Source organism: Garra rufa, chromosome 7 (genome assembly GCF_049309525.1).
Source record: "Garra rufa chromosome 7, GarRuf1.0, whole genome shotgun sequence".
Classification (NCBI taxonomy): Eukaryota; Metazoa; Chordata; class Actinopteri; order Cypriniformes; family Cyprinidae; genus Garra; species Garra rufa.
Genome location: NC_133367.1, coordinates 2,855,978 through 2,876,280, shown reverse-complemented (window position 1 = coordinate 2,876,280; position 20,303 = coordinate 2,855,978). Strand labels below are relative to the sequence as shown.

General features: G+C 31.3%; 1 protein-coding gene across 1 annotated transcript in view; it reads right to left on the bottom strand.

The window, feature by feature from the left end:
* uhrf1 (ubiquitin-like with PHD and ring finger domains 1) overlaps nt 1-19,508 on the bottom strand; it is a 29,015-nt gene extending 9,507 nt beyond the window's left edge. The window contains exons 1-8 of the mRNA XM_073844002.1: nt 19,356-19,508; nt 18,999-19,253; nt 17,391-17,536; nt 12,686-12,901; nt 10,583-10,698; nt 10,307-10,493; nt 3,998-4,121; nt 3,805-3,912 (exon numbers count right to left, since the gene is read on the bottom strand). Coding sequence (XP_073700103.1) covers nt 3,805-3,912; nt 3,998-4,121; nt 10,307-10,493; nt 10,583-10,698; nt 12,686-12,901; nt 17,391-17,536; nt 18,999-19,253; nt 19,356-19,508 — 1,305 coding nt within the window. The remainder of the gene's footprint in view (nt 1-3,804; nt 3,913-3,997; nt 4,122-10,306; nt 10,494-10,582; nt 10,699-12,685; nt 12,902-17,390; nt 17,537-18,998; nt 19,254-19,355) is intronic.
* Nucleotides 19,509-20,303: the final 795 nt, after the last annotated feature.

The following is a 20,303-nucleotide window of genomic DNA, read 5'->3' as shown; positions in this document are numbered from 1 at the left end:
ATAATAATAATTATATATAAAATAATAAAACACTTTCTAGGGTTTGTGTTTATAGAAGGCCTATAAAAATAAACTTAGTTTTTTTTATTAGTTTTACATAATTTAAAACTACTAAACTACAAATAAATAATTCTCAAATTATTTTTACAAATAAAAAGCACACTATATCTTAAAAAATATAATAATAATAATAAATATATATAAAATAATAAAACACTTTCTAGGGTTTGTGTTTATAGAAGGCCTATAAAAATAAACTTAGTTTTTTTATTAGTTTTACATAATTTAAAACTACTAAACTACAAATAAATAATTCTCAAATTATTTTTACAAATAAAAAGCACACTATATCTTAAAAAATATAATAATAATAATAAATATATATAAAATAATAAAACACTTTCTAGGGTTTGTGTTTATAGAAGGCCTATAAAAATAAACTTAGTTTTTTTATTAGTTTTACATAATTTAAAACTACTAAAAAACTACAAATAAATAATTCTCAAATTATTTTTACAAATAAAAAGCACACTATCTTAAAAAAATAATAATAATAATTATATATAAAATAATAAAACACTTTCTAGGGTTTGTGTTTATAGAAGGCCTATAAAAATAAACTTAGTTTTTTTTATTAGTTTTACATAATTTAAAACTACTAAACTACAAATAAATAATTCTCAAATTATTTTTACAAATAAAAAGCACACTATATCTTAAAAAATATAATAATAATAATAATAAATATATATAAAATAATAAAACACTATCTAGGGTTTGTGTTTATAGAAGGCCTATAAAAAAACTTAGTTTTTTTATTAGTTTTACATAATTTAAAACTACTAAAAAACTACAAATAAATAATTCTCAAATTATTTTTACAAATAAAAAGCACACTATCTTAAAAAAAAAAATATATATATATATATATATAAAATAATAAAACACTTTCTAGGGTTTGTGTTTATAGAAGGCCTATAAAAATAAACTTAGTTTTTTTGGTTTTACATAATTTAAAACTACAAAAAAAAAAACTACAAATAAATAATTCTCAAATTATTTTTACAAATAAAAGCACACTATATCTTAAAAAAAATTATAATAAATATAAAATAATAAAACACTATCTAGGGTTTGTGTTTATAGAAGGCCTATAAAAATAAACTTTTTTTAATTAGTTTTACATAACTTAAAACTACTAAAAAACTACAAATAAATAATTCTCAAATTATTTTTACAAATAAAAAGCACACTATATCTTAAAAAAAAAATAATAATAAATATAAAATAATAAAACACTTTCTAGGGTTTGTGTTTATAGAAGGCCTATAAAAATAAACTTAGTTTTTTTGGTTTTACATAATTTAAAACTACAAAAAAAAAACTACAAATAAATAATTCTCAAATTATTTTTACAAATAAAAGCACACTATATCTTAAAAAAAAAAAATTATAATAAATATAAAATAATAAAACACTATCTAGGGTTTGTGTTTATAGAAGGCCTATAAAAATAAACTTAGTTTTTTTATTAGTTTTACATAATTTAAAACTACTAAACTACAAATAAATAATTCTCAAATTATTTTTACAAATAAAAAGCACACTATATCTTAAAAATAATAATAATAATAAATATATATAAAATAATAAAACACTTTCTAGGGTTGGTGTTTATAGAAGGCCTATAAAAATAAACTTAGTTTTTTTGGTTTTACATAATTTAAAACTACAAAAAAAAAAAAACTACAAATAAATAATTCTCAAATTATTTTTACAAATAAAAAGCACACTATATCTTAAAATAAAAATAATAAATATATATATATATATAAATATATATATATATATATAAAATAATAAAACACTTTCTAGGGTTTGTGTTTATAGAAGGCCTATAAAAATAAACTTAGTTTTACATAATTTAAAACTACAAAAAAAAAAAAAACTACAAATAAATAATTCTCAAATTATTTTTACAAATAAAAAGCACACTATATCTTAAAAAAAAAATTATAATAAATATAAAATAATAAAACACTATCTAGGGTTTGTGTTTATAGAAGGCCTATAAAAATAAACTGTTTTTTTAATTAGTTTTACATAACTTAAAACTACTAAAAAACTACAAATAAATAATTCTCAAATTATTTTTACAAATAAAAAGCACACTATATCTTAAAATAAAAATAATAAATATATATATATATAAATATATATATATATATATAAAATAATAAAACACTTTCTAGGGTTTGTGTTTATAGAAGGCCTATAAAAATAAACTTAGTTTTTTTGGTTTTACATAATTTAAAACTACAAAAAAAAAACTACAAATAAATAATTCTCAAATTATTTTTACAAATAAAAGCACACTATATCTTAAAAAAAAATTATAATAAATATAAAATAATAAAACACTATCTAGGGTTTGTGTTTATAGAAGGCCTATAAAAATAAACTTTTTTTAATTAGTTTTACATAACTTAAAACTACTAAAAAACTACAAATAAATAATTCTCAAATTATTTTTACAAATAAAAAGCACACTATATCTTAAAAAAAAAATAATAATAAATATAAAATAATAAAACACTTTCTAGGGTTTGTGTTTATAGAAGGCCTATAAAAATAAACTTAGTTTTTTTGGTTTTACATAATTTAAAACTACAAAAAAAAAACTACAAATAAATAATTCTCAAATTATTTTTACAAATAAAAGCACACTATATCTTAAAAAAAAAAAATTATAATAAATATAAAATAATAAAACACTATCTAGGGTTTGTGTTTATAGAAGGCCTATAAAAATAAACTTAGTTTTTTTATTAGTTTTACATAATTTAAAACTACTAAACTACAAATAAATAATTCTCAAATTATTTTTACAAATAAAAAGCACACTATATCTTAAAAATAATAATAATAATAAATATATATAAAATAATAAAACACTTTCTAGGGTTGGTGTTTATAGAAGGCCTATAAAAATAAACTTAGTTTTTTTGGTTTTACATAATTTAAAACTACAAAAAAAAAAAAACTACAAATAAATAATTCTCAAATTATTTTTACAAATAAAAAGCACACTATATCTTAAAATAAAAATAATAAATATATATATATATATAAATATATATATATATATATAAAATAATAAAACACTTTCTAGGGTTTGTGTTTATAGAAGGCCTATAAAAATAAACTTAGTTTTACATAATTTAAAACTACAAAAAAAAAAAAAACTACAAATAAATAATTCTCAAATTATTTTTACAAATAAAAAGCACACTATATCTTAAAAAAAAAATTATAATAAATATAAAATAATAAAACACTATCTAGGGTTTGTGTTTATAGAAGGCCTATAAAAATAAACTGTTTTTTTAATTAGTTTTACATAACTTAAAACTACTAAAAAACTACAAATAAATAATTCTCAAATTATTTTTACAAATAAAAAGCACACTATATCTTAAAATAAAAATAATAAATATATATATATATAAATATATATATATATATATAAAATAATAAAACACTTTCTAGGGTTTGTGTTTATAGAAGGCCTATAAAAATAAACTTAGTTTTACATAATTTAAAACTACAAAAAAAAAAAAAAAAAAAAACTACAAATAAATAATTCTCAAATTATTTTACAAATAAAAAGGCAAGGACGCTATATATATATATATATAAAAAAAATTCAATTAATAATAATAAAAACTTTCTAGGGTTTCCATTATCACAGGCAGGCCTCATTAACCTATAAAAAAAAAAAAAACTGATAGTATATATTCCCACCTGCACTCTAAATTTCCAGAGTGTTCCCACTGGGACTCCAGGAACAGGGCCGTGATGGTTGGAGGGAACGATGGTGCACTGTTTGGTGCGGCCCACACACGCCATACCCTGACAAACAAAACACCAGACTCATAAACATCGTGTGAACCAATCCCACAAACGGATTTGTGCTTTTTGTCCATCTGAAACACACCTTCCCCCAGTCTCTCTGACTAGATGAGCTCGCAGACGCCATCTTGGCCTTCTTCTTGCTTTCCTTCAGCTTCTCTCCGGCCAGAACCACCTCGCTGGCATCGTTACGGCATTCAGGACAATACCTGCAGAGAGAATGAAGACGTTTAGAGTCGAAGCACAGTAGCAGTGGAAATACAGACATCCTTTTTGCAAATATAGTTACAGAAATCCAACAAATTAAAATCAAACAAAGAGACATTTAACATGTGACCCTGGACCACAAAACCAGTCATAAGGTTAAATTTTACAAAACTGAGATGTATACATCATATGAAAGCTCACTAATTAAGCCTTCTATTGATGTATGGTTTGTTAGGATAGGACAATATTTGGCCGAGATACATCTATTTGAAAATCTGGAATCTAAGGGTGCAAAAAAATCTAAATACTGAGAAAATCACCTTTAAAGTTGTCCAAATTAAGTTCTTAACGCATATTACTAATCAAAAATTACATTTTGATATATTTATAGTAGGAATTTTACAAAAAAATCTTCATGGAACATGATCTTTACTTAATTTCTTGATTTTTGGCATAAAAGAAAAATCAATCATTTTGACCCATGCAATGTATTTTTGGCTATTGCTACAAATATACCCCAGCGACTTAAGACTGGTTTTGTGGTCCAGGGTCACATATGATCAAAATTCGAAAACATTTTCTGGTAAAAAAGTGAGTTTTCAGCATTTAAAATAAATAAATAAAATTACATATAAAAGTCTGACCAGAAAGTTTTTTTTTTTTTTTTTTTTTTTAAATTTAAGATTTAAAAGATATAAAAGTTTTAAAAGTGACTATTTTCAATCTGAAACAGATTGCAGTTTAAAGTAGTTTGAAAGCTTAAAGCTCGACTGTTTTAAAAATAGCAGGTTTTTAGCATGTTTTAACATGATTAGCAAGTTACAAGCATGGTTCTAGCATGATTAACTAGTTACCAGTACGCTTTTAACATTAGCAAGCTACTAGCATGATTGTAGTTGCTTAATGACAGCCTAAAACCCTTTAGACTTGTTCTGTCTGTCTGAGTTTGGAGTTCATAGAGTTAAAGCTCTAGCAAGAGTTAGAGTTGAAAACTTTAGTATCAGAAGAAAAATAACTTTAAATATAATTTCAGTAAGTTGGCTTTCTCAAGTCAACCTCAAATGTTGTCCACTTGCATTTAGAGTGGAATCGACTTTTATTTACTTGATTTGCGCATTGGTTTGAGTAAGAACGCAAATTTGTCTCACTAACTGAAGGCGGCAACGTCATATAATGGAGTTTAACACATTTTACATATTTGTTCTTCCATAAGAATGGTTTTACGAACCATTCTACTAGCCATGTAAATAAATCACTGTTTTACGCCATTTACGAGGCACAAAGTAGCTCCACACTTCATTGGTAGACTTCCAAGGGCCCTGACATTTAAAACGAGGCATTGAGAACTTTGAAAAAGCTCCGGTACACTGCAAAAAAGGCTTTTCTTACTTATATTTTTTGTCTTGTTTTCAGGCAAAATATCTAAAAAAATAAATAAATCTTGAATCAGGAAGGATTTTCTAAACAAGTAAAATTTATTCTCTTGTTTTTAGTGAAAACAAGTCAAAATTAAGTGAGTTTTTGCTTAAAAGCAAAATAATCTGCCAATGGGGTAAGAAAAAAAAAAAAACTTATTTCAAGCGGACAACTAGATTTTTTTTCTTACCCCATTGGCAGATTATTTTGCTTGTTTTAAGCAAAAACTCACCTAATTTTGACTTTTTACTAAAAACAAGACACAAATTTTTACTGGTCTAGAAAATCCTTCCTGGTTCAAGAATTTAGATATTTTGGCTGGAAACAAGACAAAAAAAAAATCTAAGTAAGAAAAGCATTTTTTGCAGTGTAGTTTATTTCCGAGAAGATTTATACAGACGGTACCTACATGAAATTTACCGTTCGCCGCCATCTTGAATTTAGTCACGATAAGTCGAGTGTCGAGCAGGAAGGAAACTAAACTACTACTTCATAAAACTCAGTAGCTTCATCGTCTGACATCCTTGCAATTGGCAACTGTCTGCACTAACTCCAGTCCAAAATAACGCGAGTACTCACGTGACTTATCAATTTGTAGTTTCATTCCTGCTCGTCATAAATCTTCTTGTAAATAAGCTACCAGTGCTTTTTCAAAGTTCTCAATAGGGCTGGGCGGTATGACCAAAATTATAACGATATCTGTCACGATATAGTTTTTTTTATATAGGTAGTTATTCCAGAAAATGTACAAAAGGGTTTTATATGTGACCCTGGACCACAAAACCAGTCTTAAAGGTCCACTGAAGTGCCTTGAAACACGCAGCGTTATTCTATGAGGTGACGTACTTTTAACTGAAACAAAAACATATCGCCCAGCCCCGCCCACTAATTTTGAATAGCCAATAGCGTTCCATTAATATCTGCTCCGGCCAGAGCCGTTGAGCTCGGTAAAGCCGCATTTGTAAGCTTATGACAGCCACAGACTAATAAATTACCCCACAGATTCAATATGAAACTTGCTAAAACGAAATAGTGATCATTATCATGCTGAGGCTGTGTAGTTTAATACATGCCGACTGCACATATGAGCGCTTATGATCTGCTCCGCGTCTCTGTGTAGGGGGCGGGACATTACGGACTCTAGAGAGCATTTGATTGGACAGAACGTTTGATGAGAAACTGAAGTGCACGGTGATATCATCCAAATCCTTGATTCAAATTGGCGGAAGTGACGAGACTGTAAGTTTTGAATGCCAATATCTTGTAAACGCGAATTTTGTCGTTGTTTTGAAGCACACTAGACTATAGATAATCTTAAGGCTAATATATTCATACTAAAAGCCAAAAAACTTTAATTTTGATTTCAGGGGGACTTTAAGTCGCTGGGGTATATTTGTAGCAATAGCCAAAAATACATTGCATGGGTCAAAATTTTAGATTTTTCTTTTATGCCAAAAATCATTAAGAAATTAAGTGAAGTTCATGTTCCATGAAGATTTTTTGTAAAATTCCTACTGTAAACATATCAAAATGTAATTTTTGATTGGTAATATGCATTGTTAAGAACCTAATTTGGACAACTTTAAAGGTGATTTTCTCAGTCTTTTAGATTTTTTTGCATCCTCAGATTTCTGATTTCAAATAGATGTATCTCAGCCAAATATTGTCCTATCCTAACAAACCATACATCAATGGAAAGCTTATTTATTGAGCTTTCATATGATGTATAAATCTCAGTTTTGTCAAATTTAACCTTATGACTGGTTTTGTGGTCCAGGGTCACATATAGTAAACTAGAAGCTAAAGTTTGATAACAAGCTTTAAATGTTGGCTTGGAGAGCCAACCTGGGCAGCCTTGGGGGCAAAAGAGCCAGAGCACTTGTGTGTCCGAGTTCTGGCTTCTGAATGAAACACTGCAAAAAAGGCTTTGAATTGAGATCTGTTATCCTGTGGCCCCCTCTTGTGGACAACATTAGCATTATGAACCACAGTAACATTTCCCAGCGAGCCGTCAGTTCACAACCTTCTCATGAAAGCCGACGCGAAGCTTTAAAGTCTTACATAAAGCAGCTAGCAAACAGCTGAATGTAGCCATTGATGTGATCTTACGAGTGGACGGACTGAAATCGCTGGAATATAATTTTAAGGGTGGTATAATGTGTGCAAATTAGTTTGAGTACGTACACAATGTACGCGCTGAAGCAAAAGTGAAAGTAGGTAAGAGGTCAGCGCTCTTGAGTGGAGTGGAATTGCTCCTTTAGAGGGGGCATTTTTTCTCAGCCAATGCAAGTCTATAGGAAATTTTTCATGTAAAAAAAAAAAAAAAAAAAAAAAAAAAAAAAAGAATAAAATGTAAGTCTGATCAGTATAAAACGGTATAGCAACAATCTCGTGGACAGGGCCCAGGTCTCTGCCAAATTTGGGGCTTCTGCACTGAGTTGGCCACGCCCACTTATTTACATTTCACGGTATACACTAGGGCTGCACGATATTGGGAAAAAATTACATTGCGATATATTTTTTTTCTTGCGATATATATTGCGATGCGTACAAATTCATTTATGTTCATCAGGTTGTTTTGAACTGCTTATAAATCAAATAATAATTCGGGTAATTTAAGCATTTTCATAGAATAAAAAAAAAAAAGTACAGTATAATCAAAACCCTGAAATAAAATACTTTTTAAAGCTTATTTTGGGTAGTTTCATAAACAGTTTGACTCACCTTATTCACTGTCAATTCAGGCAAATCAAGGCTCTAATATGAAATTAATAATGAATGTTGCTTTTACCCTGATGAAAGGGAAATCAGCTTCTTCCTTTCACGAAAAACATTCAAAGCTTAGCCAAGATGGAGGAACAGCTGATCATAGCCGTTACAGGGATAACATTTATTAGCAGCAGAGCTACTGCAAGCAATTTTTAGTTTTGGAAATCCATTTATCTTTGTTTATTTATCTTTACTGAAACTTCCGCGTCTTTAGGAGAGCGCGGCTCATGGTTGCTCAGCAACGGCAGACGCCACTCTGCCACTCAAGTTACAGAGCGCTTTGGAAAGAAGGAGAAAGCGGCGCGCCTAGCGTTTTCCACGCGTTTTTAGGGCGCGACATGTGAACGGTCCCTTAAATTCGTAGTGTTTCCGCGAGTTGTGGCAACAACTGCCAGGCACTCCCGACAAAGCACCTGTTTTTGTCAGCAGCATCCTTTTTGTATCCAAAATACTTCCATATGACCGACGTTGCGTTTCTTTTTGCGACCAAATCTTCCATTTCGGTGCTTTTCTCCCGTCCCGCGCTCATTTTGCCATGCGCACGCAGAGACTGCATGCATGAAGTAGGTGAAGCAACGTGTGCATTGCAGTTTTTAAATAACCCTTAAACATGAGTTAACTACTTTATTTTAGACAAATATAGATCCGTGAATAGAAAGTTTAGAAATATAGAATGTACATTTTTAGTAGTACATTTATACCGTCATACTAGGGATGGCTCGATACCACAATTTTGACTTCGGTACGATACTAGGATCTAATACCTTGGTATCGATACCAAATCGATACCATAGTTAAAAAAAAAAAAAAAAAAAAAAAAAAAAAGGGCAAATATAGGTGAATTGAAAACTCTATGAACAACTGTGCAAAGAAATTGTTACAAAAAAAAAAACTACAATTTTGATTTTAGAAGAAACAAAACTGAAGAGATCTAATTAAAATAAAGTAATCTCTTAATTATATGTGACCCTGGACCACAAAACCAGTCTTATGTCGCTGGGGTATATTTGTAGCAATAGCCAAAAATACATTTTATGGGTCAAAATTATTTAATTTTTTTTTATGCCAAAAATTGTTAGGAAATTAAGTAAAGATCATGTTCCATGAAAATTTTTTGTAAAATTCCTACTATAAATATATCAAAATGTATTTTTTGATTAGTAATATGCATTGTTAAGAACTTAATTTGGACAACTTTAAAGGTGATTTTCTCAGTATTTAGATTTTTTTTGAAGATTAGAATAGAAAGCTTATTTATTCAGCTTTCATGTGATGTATACACCTCAGTTTTGTCAAATGTAAGCTTATGACTGGTTTTGTGGTCCAGGGTCACATATTTTCAGTCTTTTTCACAAAGAAAATGTGAATGCAACAACAACAAAAAAAAAACCCAACAGAGTAGAGGATACAGGTTGGATTGTGATTTTGGGACTGAATAAAATGGGTTCACATATACATATCTTTTCAGTCTTTATTTTTTGCTAGCTCCTTTGACCGCCGCAGAGCGCGTTTCATCTGTGTGATCCATTTCCGTTTGTCTGTTATCACGCTTGCCGGTTTTACGCCAGTTTGCGGAACACTGCCGCATAGTGGTGAAAATCGGAACAGCGGATGAAATACCGAACTGAGCAAACTTTTGATATTGTACCGTTTAAAAAAAATCAATACCGGTATTTTCACAGTACCGGTATACCGCACATCCCTAGTTCTCAGTGTCTCGTTTTAAATGTCAGGGCCCTTGGAAGTCTACCAATGAAGTGTGGAGCTACTTTGTGCCTCGTAAATGGCGTAAAACAGTGATTTATTTACGTGGCTAGTCCGATGCCCGATGCACCCTCAAAGACAACCTGTTGTTAGCATCGGCTAAATAGCGGCAGATTTCGGAGTGCAGGGGTCAAGCCGAGATGAGCTATGAAAGGCAAGTTCACACTCGGTATCATGATTCAACACAATTTAGGTCAATATCACACCGGACTTGAAAGCATTAGCTAAAGTGGTTTACCAGTCCTCATCTTCAGGGATGGTGGTGAGCGGGGGGTTCAGGCAGTAGGTGTGAAAGGCCATGTCGCATTCGTCACACAGCAGCTGTTTGTCGGGATCCTGCTTGACGCCGCACACGTGACAGTTACACACGCGGCAGTTCTTCTTCGGGTCGTCTTTGCAGACCTTGCACTCGGGTCCGTTCGACCCTGATTCGACAGAAACGAGGCACCTTAGAGTTTGCTCTTAACATGTGTAGTCTGGATTTTGTGAATAGCGATACTCAAGTCAGACTCACTCTTTAGAGGGCTGTCAGAAGAGGCTCCTGGACCCTCCGCACTTCCTGGCTCCTCGATCTTGTAGATTTCGGTTACGAACATGATGCGACAGTCGTTGAGAGAATCGCCGGCGTCTCTGTAGGAAATGAAGATAATTTTAAATTAGGGCTGGGACACGATTAATCGCGATTAATCGCATCCAAAATAAAAGTTTAACATACTAAATGTGTGTTTACTGTGTGTATATATAATGCATGTATAAATACACACACAAACATGTATATTAAAGAAAACTGAAAATAATTTAATTAAAATAAATAAAATATTTATAATTCTATATATAATCTAAATTAAATACAAATATAACTATCCACACATATAAGTATTTTTTAAAGGCTTTACATGTATGTGTGTGTATTTATATATACATAATAAATATACACAGTAAACACACATTTAGTATGTTAACATAAACTTTTATTTTGGATGCGATTAATCGCGATTAATCGTGTCCCAGCCCTATTTTAAATATCTGATTTGCTCAATTTGCGCAATGGTTTCACAAAGAAATGACCAAATTTGTTCTGCTGATGGCAACAACTTCCAAAAAAAAAAAAAAAAAAAAAAAAGAGGTTTTAATTAACTAATTGTTATACAATTAAATATCAGTTTGTTCAGAAAGTTAGTCTCTTACATTATTTTTCTACAAAACTTTTTTTTTAATAAAGTTTGTAGATAAAGATTTGAATTTAGATTCTTAAAATGAAATTTAAATTAAACTTGGTTTCACAAGCAATTAACCCCTAAATTCGTTCTGCTAGCTAAACACACATAAAAAGGTGGTTTTGTAAACATTTTTTGCATTTACACTTTACTTTAGATTAACAAATTGTTCATTAATGATTTAAACTTAAGTTACGAAATCTTTAAATACATTTTAATTGTACAATTAAACGCAAGTTCATAATTAACTTGGTGCAATTAAAATTTGTAAATAATTCGTGAAACTTTAACATCTTATTTGCGCAACAATTTGCGGGATAACTTCACATGGAATTAGACTTAATTATATATTTGTTCTGATGGCGACAACTTTTCAGAAAAAGTTTAAAAGGTTTTAATGAACTATTCTTTATACAATTAAATGTTGGTTTGTTCATAAAGTTAATCTCTTCCATTTAATTTATTTCTCTACAAAACTTTAAGAAAAAATAAGTTTGTAGAAATAAAATTAGAATTCAAATTAAATTATTCTTAAGATGAGATTTAAAGTAAACAAATAAAATTTGCATAAGAACAGTTTTACAAGCAATTAACCCAAATTCGTTTAATTAAACTAAATTAAACAACCAATTTATTTTATTATATTTTAAACAGTTTTATAAAAGTTACATTTCTTTTTGCGTTTACACTTAAGAGATTAACAAATTGTTTATTAATATTAACGTTTTAAGTTAAAAAAATCTTTAAATACACATTTGAACTGTATAATAAAACGTTATGGTCATAATTAAGTTCAAAATTACCTCAAGTGCTAATTATTTTAATTGCGTGCAAGTTTCTAAATAATTAAAATTAAGACAAACTCATATTAGACCACTATAATATAATAAAACTTCAAAGCTCATAATTAAATTGTGCAATTAAGTTAGCAAATGATTAAAAAAAAGACAAGACGAACTAATTAGACCACTATAAATTGAATATTAACTTTATAAAGTTCATAAGTTACACACTTACTAATTATTTTAAATTGCATGCAAGTTAAATAATTAAAATTAAAACAAACTCACATTACCCCACTATTAAACATTTTTCAGACAATTTTGGTCAAACCACTCTTTAAGTATTCATTCTTAACCAAAAAAAGTTTTTTTCTACAAGGTTTGGCTAAAAGCTTGACTTAGGAAAGTGCAAAAGATGATATTTCGAAGAACATTGGTGACCAAACAGCCATTGACTTCCACAGTATTTTTTTCCATACTATGGAAGTCAATGGCTACCGTCAACTGTTTGGTCACCAACATTCTTCAAAACGACTTCATTTGAGTTCAACAGCTAAATAAAATTCACAGATTTGCACCAAGTGTAACAATTTAAATTTGACTAAAACGTGGTCTTACCCGAGCAGGATCTTGCCGTAAACCTCGCGCTGGGTGCGCGTCTCCCTCTTCCTCTGAATCTCGGCGTCGTACCAGTATCCGCGCTCCTTGGGCTCGTCGGGGTTGAAGTTCACCATCACGATCATGCCCTGCTCCAGCTGGTGCCACTGGTAGACGGTGCGCGCCCGCGGACGCACGTCTTTCCCGCGCAGCTGCACCACGCCGTTCTCGGGGTAACTGCACAGAGCACAGGCGCGCCATTAGCATTCAGCAGCGCGGGACGTTTAAACAGACAGCCTTTGATGAACCGTTTAAGACCGAGATGAAAGGAAAGACTGAAACAAGGAGATGTTAACAGGTGCACGAGGCGCTCTGAGCAAATCCAGGTGTTTCGTCAGTTTGAATTTGGAGGGAAAAATCTACATTTTGTAGATTTCAAACAGTTTGGAAAAGACAAAGTCAAATTTGTTGACTGAAACGACTGACTCAAAATGATAATGACTTATGAATCTTTTGAATGGTTCGTGACTCCATCTTTTCTCCAATTGATTTGATTCACAAGCTACCAGTTTTTCTGATTTCGATTTGACTCAGATTAATTTGGGCATGTTTTAATTAAGTGGGTCATTGACATAAGGCAAATTTTAAAAAACAAAAACAAATTAAATAAAAAGTGCTTTTTTAGTCGCTCAAACATTAAGGATGTTGTGTACAGAAATTCATATTAAAATTTCACAATAAAGTGATTTTGGCATTTTTATCTAGATAAATCGGCCATAGCCGAAAAAAAAAAATATATACATTTATTACACGGCTCTTTGGAATGCTTGATTCTGATTGGTCAGTTGAGACATTTGCAGGTTCGTTCTTTTCAAATAATCACCGCTCCAAAGTAATAACGCATAGCCGGTACTACTTGTATGTTTAAAATCCCTCCGTGCCAACAAAGATTACCGTTTGGCGCCATCTTGTGACAAACACTGGACAACCACAATTAACAATGGAAAATTTCGACATTAATCTATTTAAATTGTCTTACTAACGTACATAGTTTGAATGTTAGTCACGTGGTACTATATCGTTTCGCGGAAGGATAAAAATGTTAATTTAAAACAAATATGCCAATAAAAGGTTTCAAATTCATATTCATGTCCAGTTTTTTCCTTATGTGGCAAGTAGCCGTGTAATAAGCGGGATAATGTACAGGCAGCCGGTAGTTATCGCAGAAATAAGCCCCTTCAGTGTGATACAAGATCCTGATCACACTGTCGGGGCTTATTTCTGCGATAACTACCGGCTGCCTGTACATTATCCCTTACATAAAATATAAAGTCATGTGGTGCGACCACGATTTATTTTAAAATTAATTTCCTTAACATGCTAATTTTTGATGTTCTCAGTAATTAAAAGTATTTAGAAACAAAGTGTTCACATTTCTTTTGAGTTTTTGTAAACAAATGAACTTATTTGTTCTATAATTAAAATGCAGTTACTTGTTTTTTGTAAATTGCATAAAACTGATAATGTTTTAAAAATAATTTGCTTAAGCATACTGCAGCAGTTTTTTTTTTTTTTTTAGACCCAGTTCCACCATTTTTGTAGTAAAAGTTAATAAGGAATAAATTACTAATATGTGACCCTTCACCACAAAACCAGTCATAAGGTTAAATTTTACAAAACTGAGATGTATACATCATATGAAAGCTCAATAAATAAGCTTTCTATTGATGTATGGTTTATTATGATAGGACAATATTTGGCCGAGATACATCTAATTGGAAATCTGGAATCTGAGGGTGCAAAAAAAAAAAAAAAAAAAAAAAATATCGAAATACTGAGAAAATCACCTTTAAAGTTGTCCAAATTAAGCTCTTAACAATGCATATTACTAATCAAAAATTACATTTTGATATATTTACAGTAGGAATTTTACAAAAAAATCTTCATGGAACATCATCTTTACTGAATTTCCTAATGATTTTTGGCATAAAAGAAATCAATTGACCCATACAATGTATTTTTGGCTTTTGCTACAAATATACCCCAGCGACTTAAGACTGGTTTTGTGGTCCAGGGTCACATATATGTATAATTACTAGTGGTGGGCATAGATTATTTTTTTAATCTAGATTAATCTCACTGTAATCTTGGAATTAATCTAGATTAAAATGGCTAATTTGAATTCTGCCGAAGGCATTCAGAATATGTGTGCTACCCAAAAAATGACTAAAAAGTAAGTCTTTGAGAACGGGTTTCTCAAGCCAGGTGGCGATTTGACCAGGGGCTCAACTCCTGTTTCCAAAATGCATCACAAACTGCTTGACAATTGCATTTACAACACAATTAACTATACAAACTTGTGTGACCATGCTAAAACATCAAGGTGAAAGTCATCATAGCTTGCGTAGTATAAACCCAGCTCCCAAGCCAACTTTGAGAATAGATTAACGGCGATATATTTTTTTAAATCGCCCGATAAGAGTCTTACGTTAACGCCGATAACGGCCCACCACTAATAATTACCAAACTAAAATTAGTAGTTTTTCCATTTTTTCCCCTTCTATTGTACAAAGATTAAACAAACCACCTGAAACAATTCAAGTTGCATAAACATCTACTCCAAATTATACAAAACTAAAGTATTTTATGTATATGAACGAATAATTGGATGTAAGAAAGGTACAATGGAAAACACTCTGCTGTGGTTGCACCGCATAATATTTGGTCGCACCACATGTTCAAATTCAGTCAAAATGAACAAGCTCAGATTTGACTCTTTGCCTAAAGTATTTGATTGACAGGCGATCTGACCAATCATAATGCCATAAAATTGCAGGCTCTAAATTAGTATTTTTCCTTTTTATTTTCTCATATTGCACAAAGATTACACAAACAGACTGAAATGACCCAAGTTGAATAAAAATGTATTCCAAATGATACAAAAATTAAGTATTTTTTAATCGTTTAAACATTAAGAATGTTGTGTACACCAATTCATATTAAAATTTTAAAACTAAGCGAGTGTTTTTTTTTTTAGCTTTAAAAAGCATAGCCTTAAATGTGATGTGACCACGATTTATATTAAAATTAATTCATTTGCTTAACATGTTCATGTTCTCGTTTTTTTAGACCCAGTTATTGCTAAACTTTGCCCAATCTTGGCTCAATTGATCCTTCGATGGGAGTTTGATTAACAGGCGATCTGACCACTTATAATGCCAAATCCACCATTTTTGTAGTAATGGTTAATAATAAATGCAGAATAAATGACTAATAAATGCATAATTACATGTTCTAAATTAGTATTCTCAATTTTTTCCTCATACTGTACAAAGATTAAACAAACCGTCTGAAACTGCCCAAGTTGAATAAAAATCTATTCCAAATTATACAAAAATTAAGTATTTTATGTATATAAACCAATGATTGAATATAAAAAGGTACAAAAACTGCCAATCTGGGATGTATATCTACAGTATAATGGAAAATACCTTGCAGCGGTTGCACCGCATGATATTTGGTCGCGCCATATATTCCAAATTCAGTCAAAATTTACAAGCACAGAATTGGCTACTCAATTGACCCTTTAGCTAAAGTATTTGATTGACAGGCGATCTGACCAATCATAATGCCAAATCCTCCATTTTTGGATTAGTTACTAGACTAATAAATGCATAATGACATGCTCTAAATTAGTATTTTTTCCATTTATTCCCTCATATTGACCAAAGATCAAACAAACCATCTGAAATAACCCAAGTTGCAAACAAATCTTTTCCAAATTATACAAAAATAAAGTAACTTAACCAATAATTGAGTATAAAAGGTACAAAAAAAGCCAATCTGGGATGTACATCTATAATGGAAATCACTCTGCAGTGGGCGCACCACATGACTTCAAATTTAGTCAATTTACAAGCCCATAATTGGCTGCTTAATTGACCCTTTGCCAGAAGTTATATTAACAGGCGATCTGACCAATCATAATGCCAAATCCACCATTTTTGCAGTAATCGTTAATAAACACAGAATGACTAATAGATGCATAATTACAAGCTCTAAATTAGTATTTTTTCCATTTCCGTCCCTCATATTGTACAAAGATTCAAACCGTCTGAAACGACCCAAGTTGCATAAAAATCTACTCCAAATTATACAAAAATAAAGTACATTATGTAAATTAAGTATTTTATGTATATAAACCAATAATTGAATATAGGAGTATAAAAACTTATTTTTACACAAAAATATAAATAAAAGGCATACCGCATGATATCCAGCCATTGAAAAGGTTTTTTTTTTTCTACCCAAATTTGAAAGAGTTACAAGCCTGCTTAATGCTGGAAATATAATTACAAATGCTTTGCAATTTCATACAGAATTTACAAAACACTTCAGAAATCATGTCAAACAGTGCAGAATTATCTGAATAAATATAGGGTAATTTCAAAGATGTTTCCAAAACAGCAGTCATGGCTGGACAGTCACACCACATGATGTTTGGACACTTATAACAGAATAACAGAAAACTGGTCACATTGTGTGTATCTGTGTTCAACACACAAGGACTCAACGTTTGAAGGCGTTTCTTGGTATTATTTTGGTGTAAACGAAATATTTAACTGGTTTATTTCAAGTCAGATGGTAAACTCACACTCACAACTTGGGTCAAATATGATTCTTTGGCATTAGTGCAAAAGATTCACTATTAAACATTTAGACTTACTCTTCGTATTTGACGTGGTAAATGATCTCCTCTTCACCATCAGTTCCTTCGTCTTCTGTGGACTTCGTAGCTTTCGTCACGTTAATGATCTGCGCCTCGAACCAAGCGCCCATGTTCAAGTCTCGAGCGTCCACAAACTCATTTATCTGAAAACAAAAAGTTTAAAGATAAATTTAGTGTACAATAGAAAATAAAGCTAGTAAGATGTTTGTAGAGGAATCGATATGATGCAAAATCAAATGTGAAAATTTTGAAAAAAAAAGGAAAAAATGAACAATTTTAACTTGTATTCACTTTAAGTTTTGTTTTTGTGAAGTGAACGAAACCAACTCTTGTAAAAAGTGACTTTACAAACATTATACGTAGTTTTTGCATCATGAAAATGGCTTTAAGAACACTTAAACACTACACGAATTTGACGATTTCTACATTTTAGGGCCTAGCGTAACAAACTTAGTGTTTAAATATATTTAATACATTTAAATACGGTTTCTCTTTTGTAAATCACTTTGAATAAATGTAGTGTACAAATGTAAATAACTTAACTAAAAACTTTGTAAAATGAACAGAATTAAAGTGTTTGTTATACTAAATGATTTTAATTGTACAAATATCTAATAGATATAAACAAAACATTTGAACTGTTACAAAAAAAAAATCTAGTTATTTAAAATGAACTGTTCATTATATTAAAATAATTACTTTTTAGATTTAAAAACACAAGAAAATAACCCATCGTTTTGCTAGAGAACACCCTTCTTTCCTCGGCGGGGATCGTTTAGAGCCCTTTGAAGCTGCATTTTGAAAGTTCAAATTCGGGGGCACCATAGAAGTCCATTATATAGAGAGAAATCCTGAAATGTTTAATTAAAAAAAAAAACAATTTCCTTACGACTGAAGAAAGACAGACATGAACATCTTGGATGACAAGGAGGTGAGCACATCATCTCAATATTTTTGTTCTGAAAGTGAACTACGCCTATAGGCTTTAAATGTCTAGAATAGGACAATATTTGACGAAGACGCAACTACTTGAAAACTTTTAAATCTCCTTTAAATATGTCCAAGTGAAGCTCGTAGCAATGCATTTTACTAATCAACTTAATTTAAGATGTGCAATACATTAGACACATTTAAATGCAGACTCAAAACTCACCTGTTCAGTTGTGCATTTATTGAATGAGCACTGTGCTACGTCCGAACAGATTGCATTATTTTATGCATAATCATTTTACTGTATTAATTAATTTGAAATCATTTTCTTTTCCTTTTTTTTTTTTTTTTTTTTTTTTAAATCATCTTAAATGTTCTTAATTTTGTTTTTATTGTTGTGATTATTATTTTAAATTTTTATGCTATTGTGATTTTAATTCCTTTTTATGTACAGCACTTTGAATTACCATTGTGTATGAAATGTGCTATATAAATAAACTTGCCTTGCCTTGCCTTGCCTTAATATATTTACAGTAGGAAATTTACAAAGTATCTTCATGGAACATGATCTTTACTTAATATCCTGATGATTTTTGGCATAAAAAAAAATGTTTATGACATTGCTTCTCAGCCAATTCATGCAAGAACTGTTTTGTGAGTGTCTTATTTCCTCACCTTGTAAAAGCCAAAACCTGGATCGATGAGGTCTGGCGTGTCGGTCTGGCCCGAGGTGCCGGCGTTCTGGCCGTCGCTCTCTCCATGCGTGGAGCCCTTATCGGACTCGCTCTGAGCCGATCCGCAGCCGGAGTCTGAGTCGGACAGCTCTGCCTCTTTGTCCTTCGGCAGCGGTGCAGACGCCTGACGCACCAGAAGTTGGACGATGTCGTTTAACCCGACGTTATAGTCGAAGATGGTGTGACCGTCTTCCATCTAACAAGGCCAAAGACAACATTAAAACAACAAAGCACAAAACAAGAGTTAATTTTCTACTACTTCACGAGCATAAAATGGCTCGTAAATGCCTCACGTCACCTGTTTGCCCCGGTAGAAGAGTCGCTGCCTCTCGGGTTCGACGTTGAAGAGCTCGGCGATCTTCACTCGCAGCTCGTCCACCTTGGTGAGCTTGGACAGGGAGTCGACCCGATGGGTCTCCTTTCCATCCATAGTGCGCACCTGAATCCACATGGCGGCAAACCTGGAACGAGCGACGTCAGCGAGTGAGATTGCTTCCCGCCTTGCTTTTTATAGCTCAAACCGTGGCTCCGAGCCAAGAGCTTCAAACGAGCAGGAAAAAGGTGTTCGTTTCACAGTGACGTGAGCAACACGGGCGGCTTTTTCCTCATTCGCCTCCTCAGGCGCTTTTAGGGTTGATACTCTAAGAAGCTGCTTTAAAGCGATCTGTTTTACGACTTTATGTAGAGTTGTGTTACCTTTACAAAAAAAAAGGCGTTGGCGTGATACAGCGATGCTAACGGAGGGTAAAACCCAAGGTACTTTGATTTATAAGCATTTCCACACCACTTGACACTAGTTTTCTAATTTACAAACAATTCACAGGTTTTCTATGAACATGCGAACATGGACTATACATGTAAGGTGGTACTAAATGATTATCATATTTATATACAATGATAATTACAAAAGGTACACCAAAGAATACTAATGTGAAATATGGTTTTACCAGTGCACATGCCCGAAAGACAGTTTCACCATAGTATAGGCCCAAAAAACATGGTTTTACCAAGGAACACACCTTAAACTTGGTTTTACAATTGTACATGCCCAAAAGACAGTTTTACCATGGTATGAGTGCTAAAATAAAATGTGGTTGTACCATTGTATAGTAGTCAACATTAAAAGTGGATCAAAAAAAAAGTTAAAGTCAAGACAAGAAAGGGTATTGCTTTGATTCTAGGGTTTTACCATTGAACATGCCCAAATGACAGTTTTACCATGGTATAAGCACAAAACACATGGTTT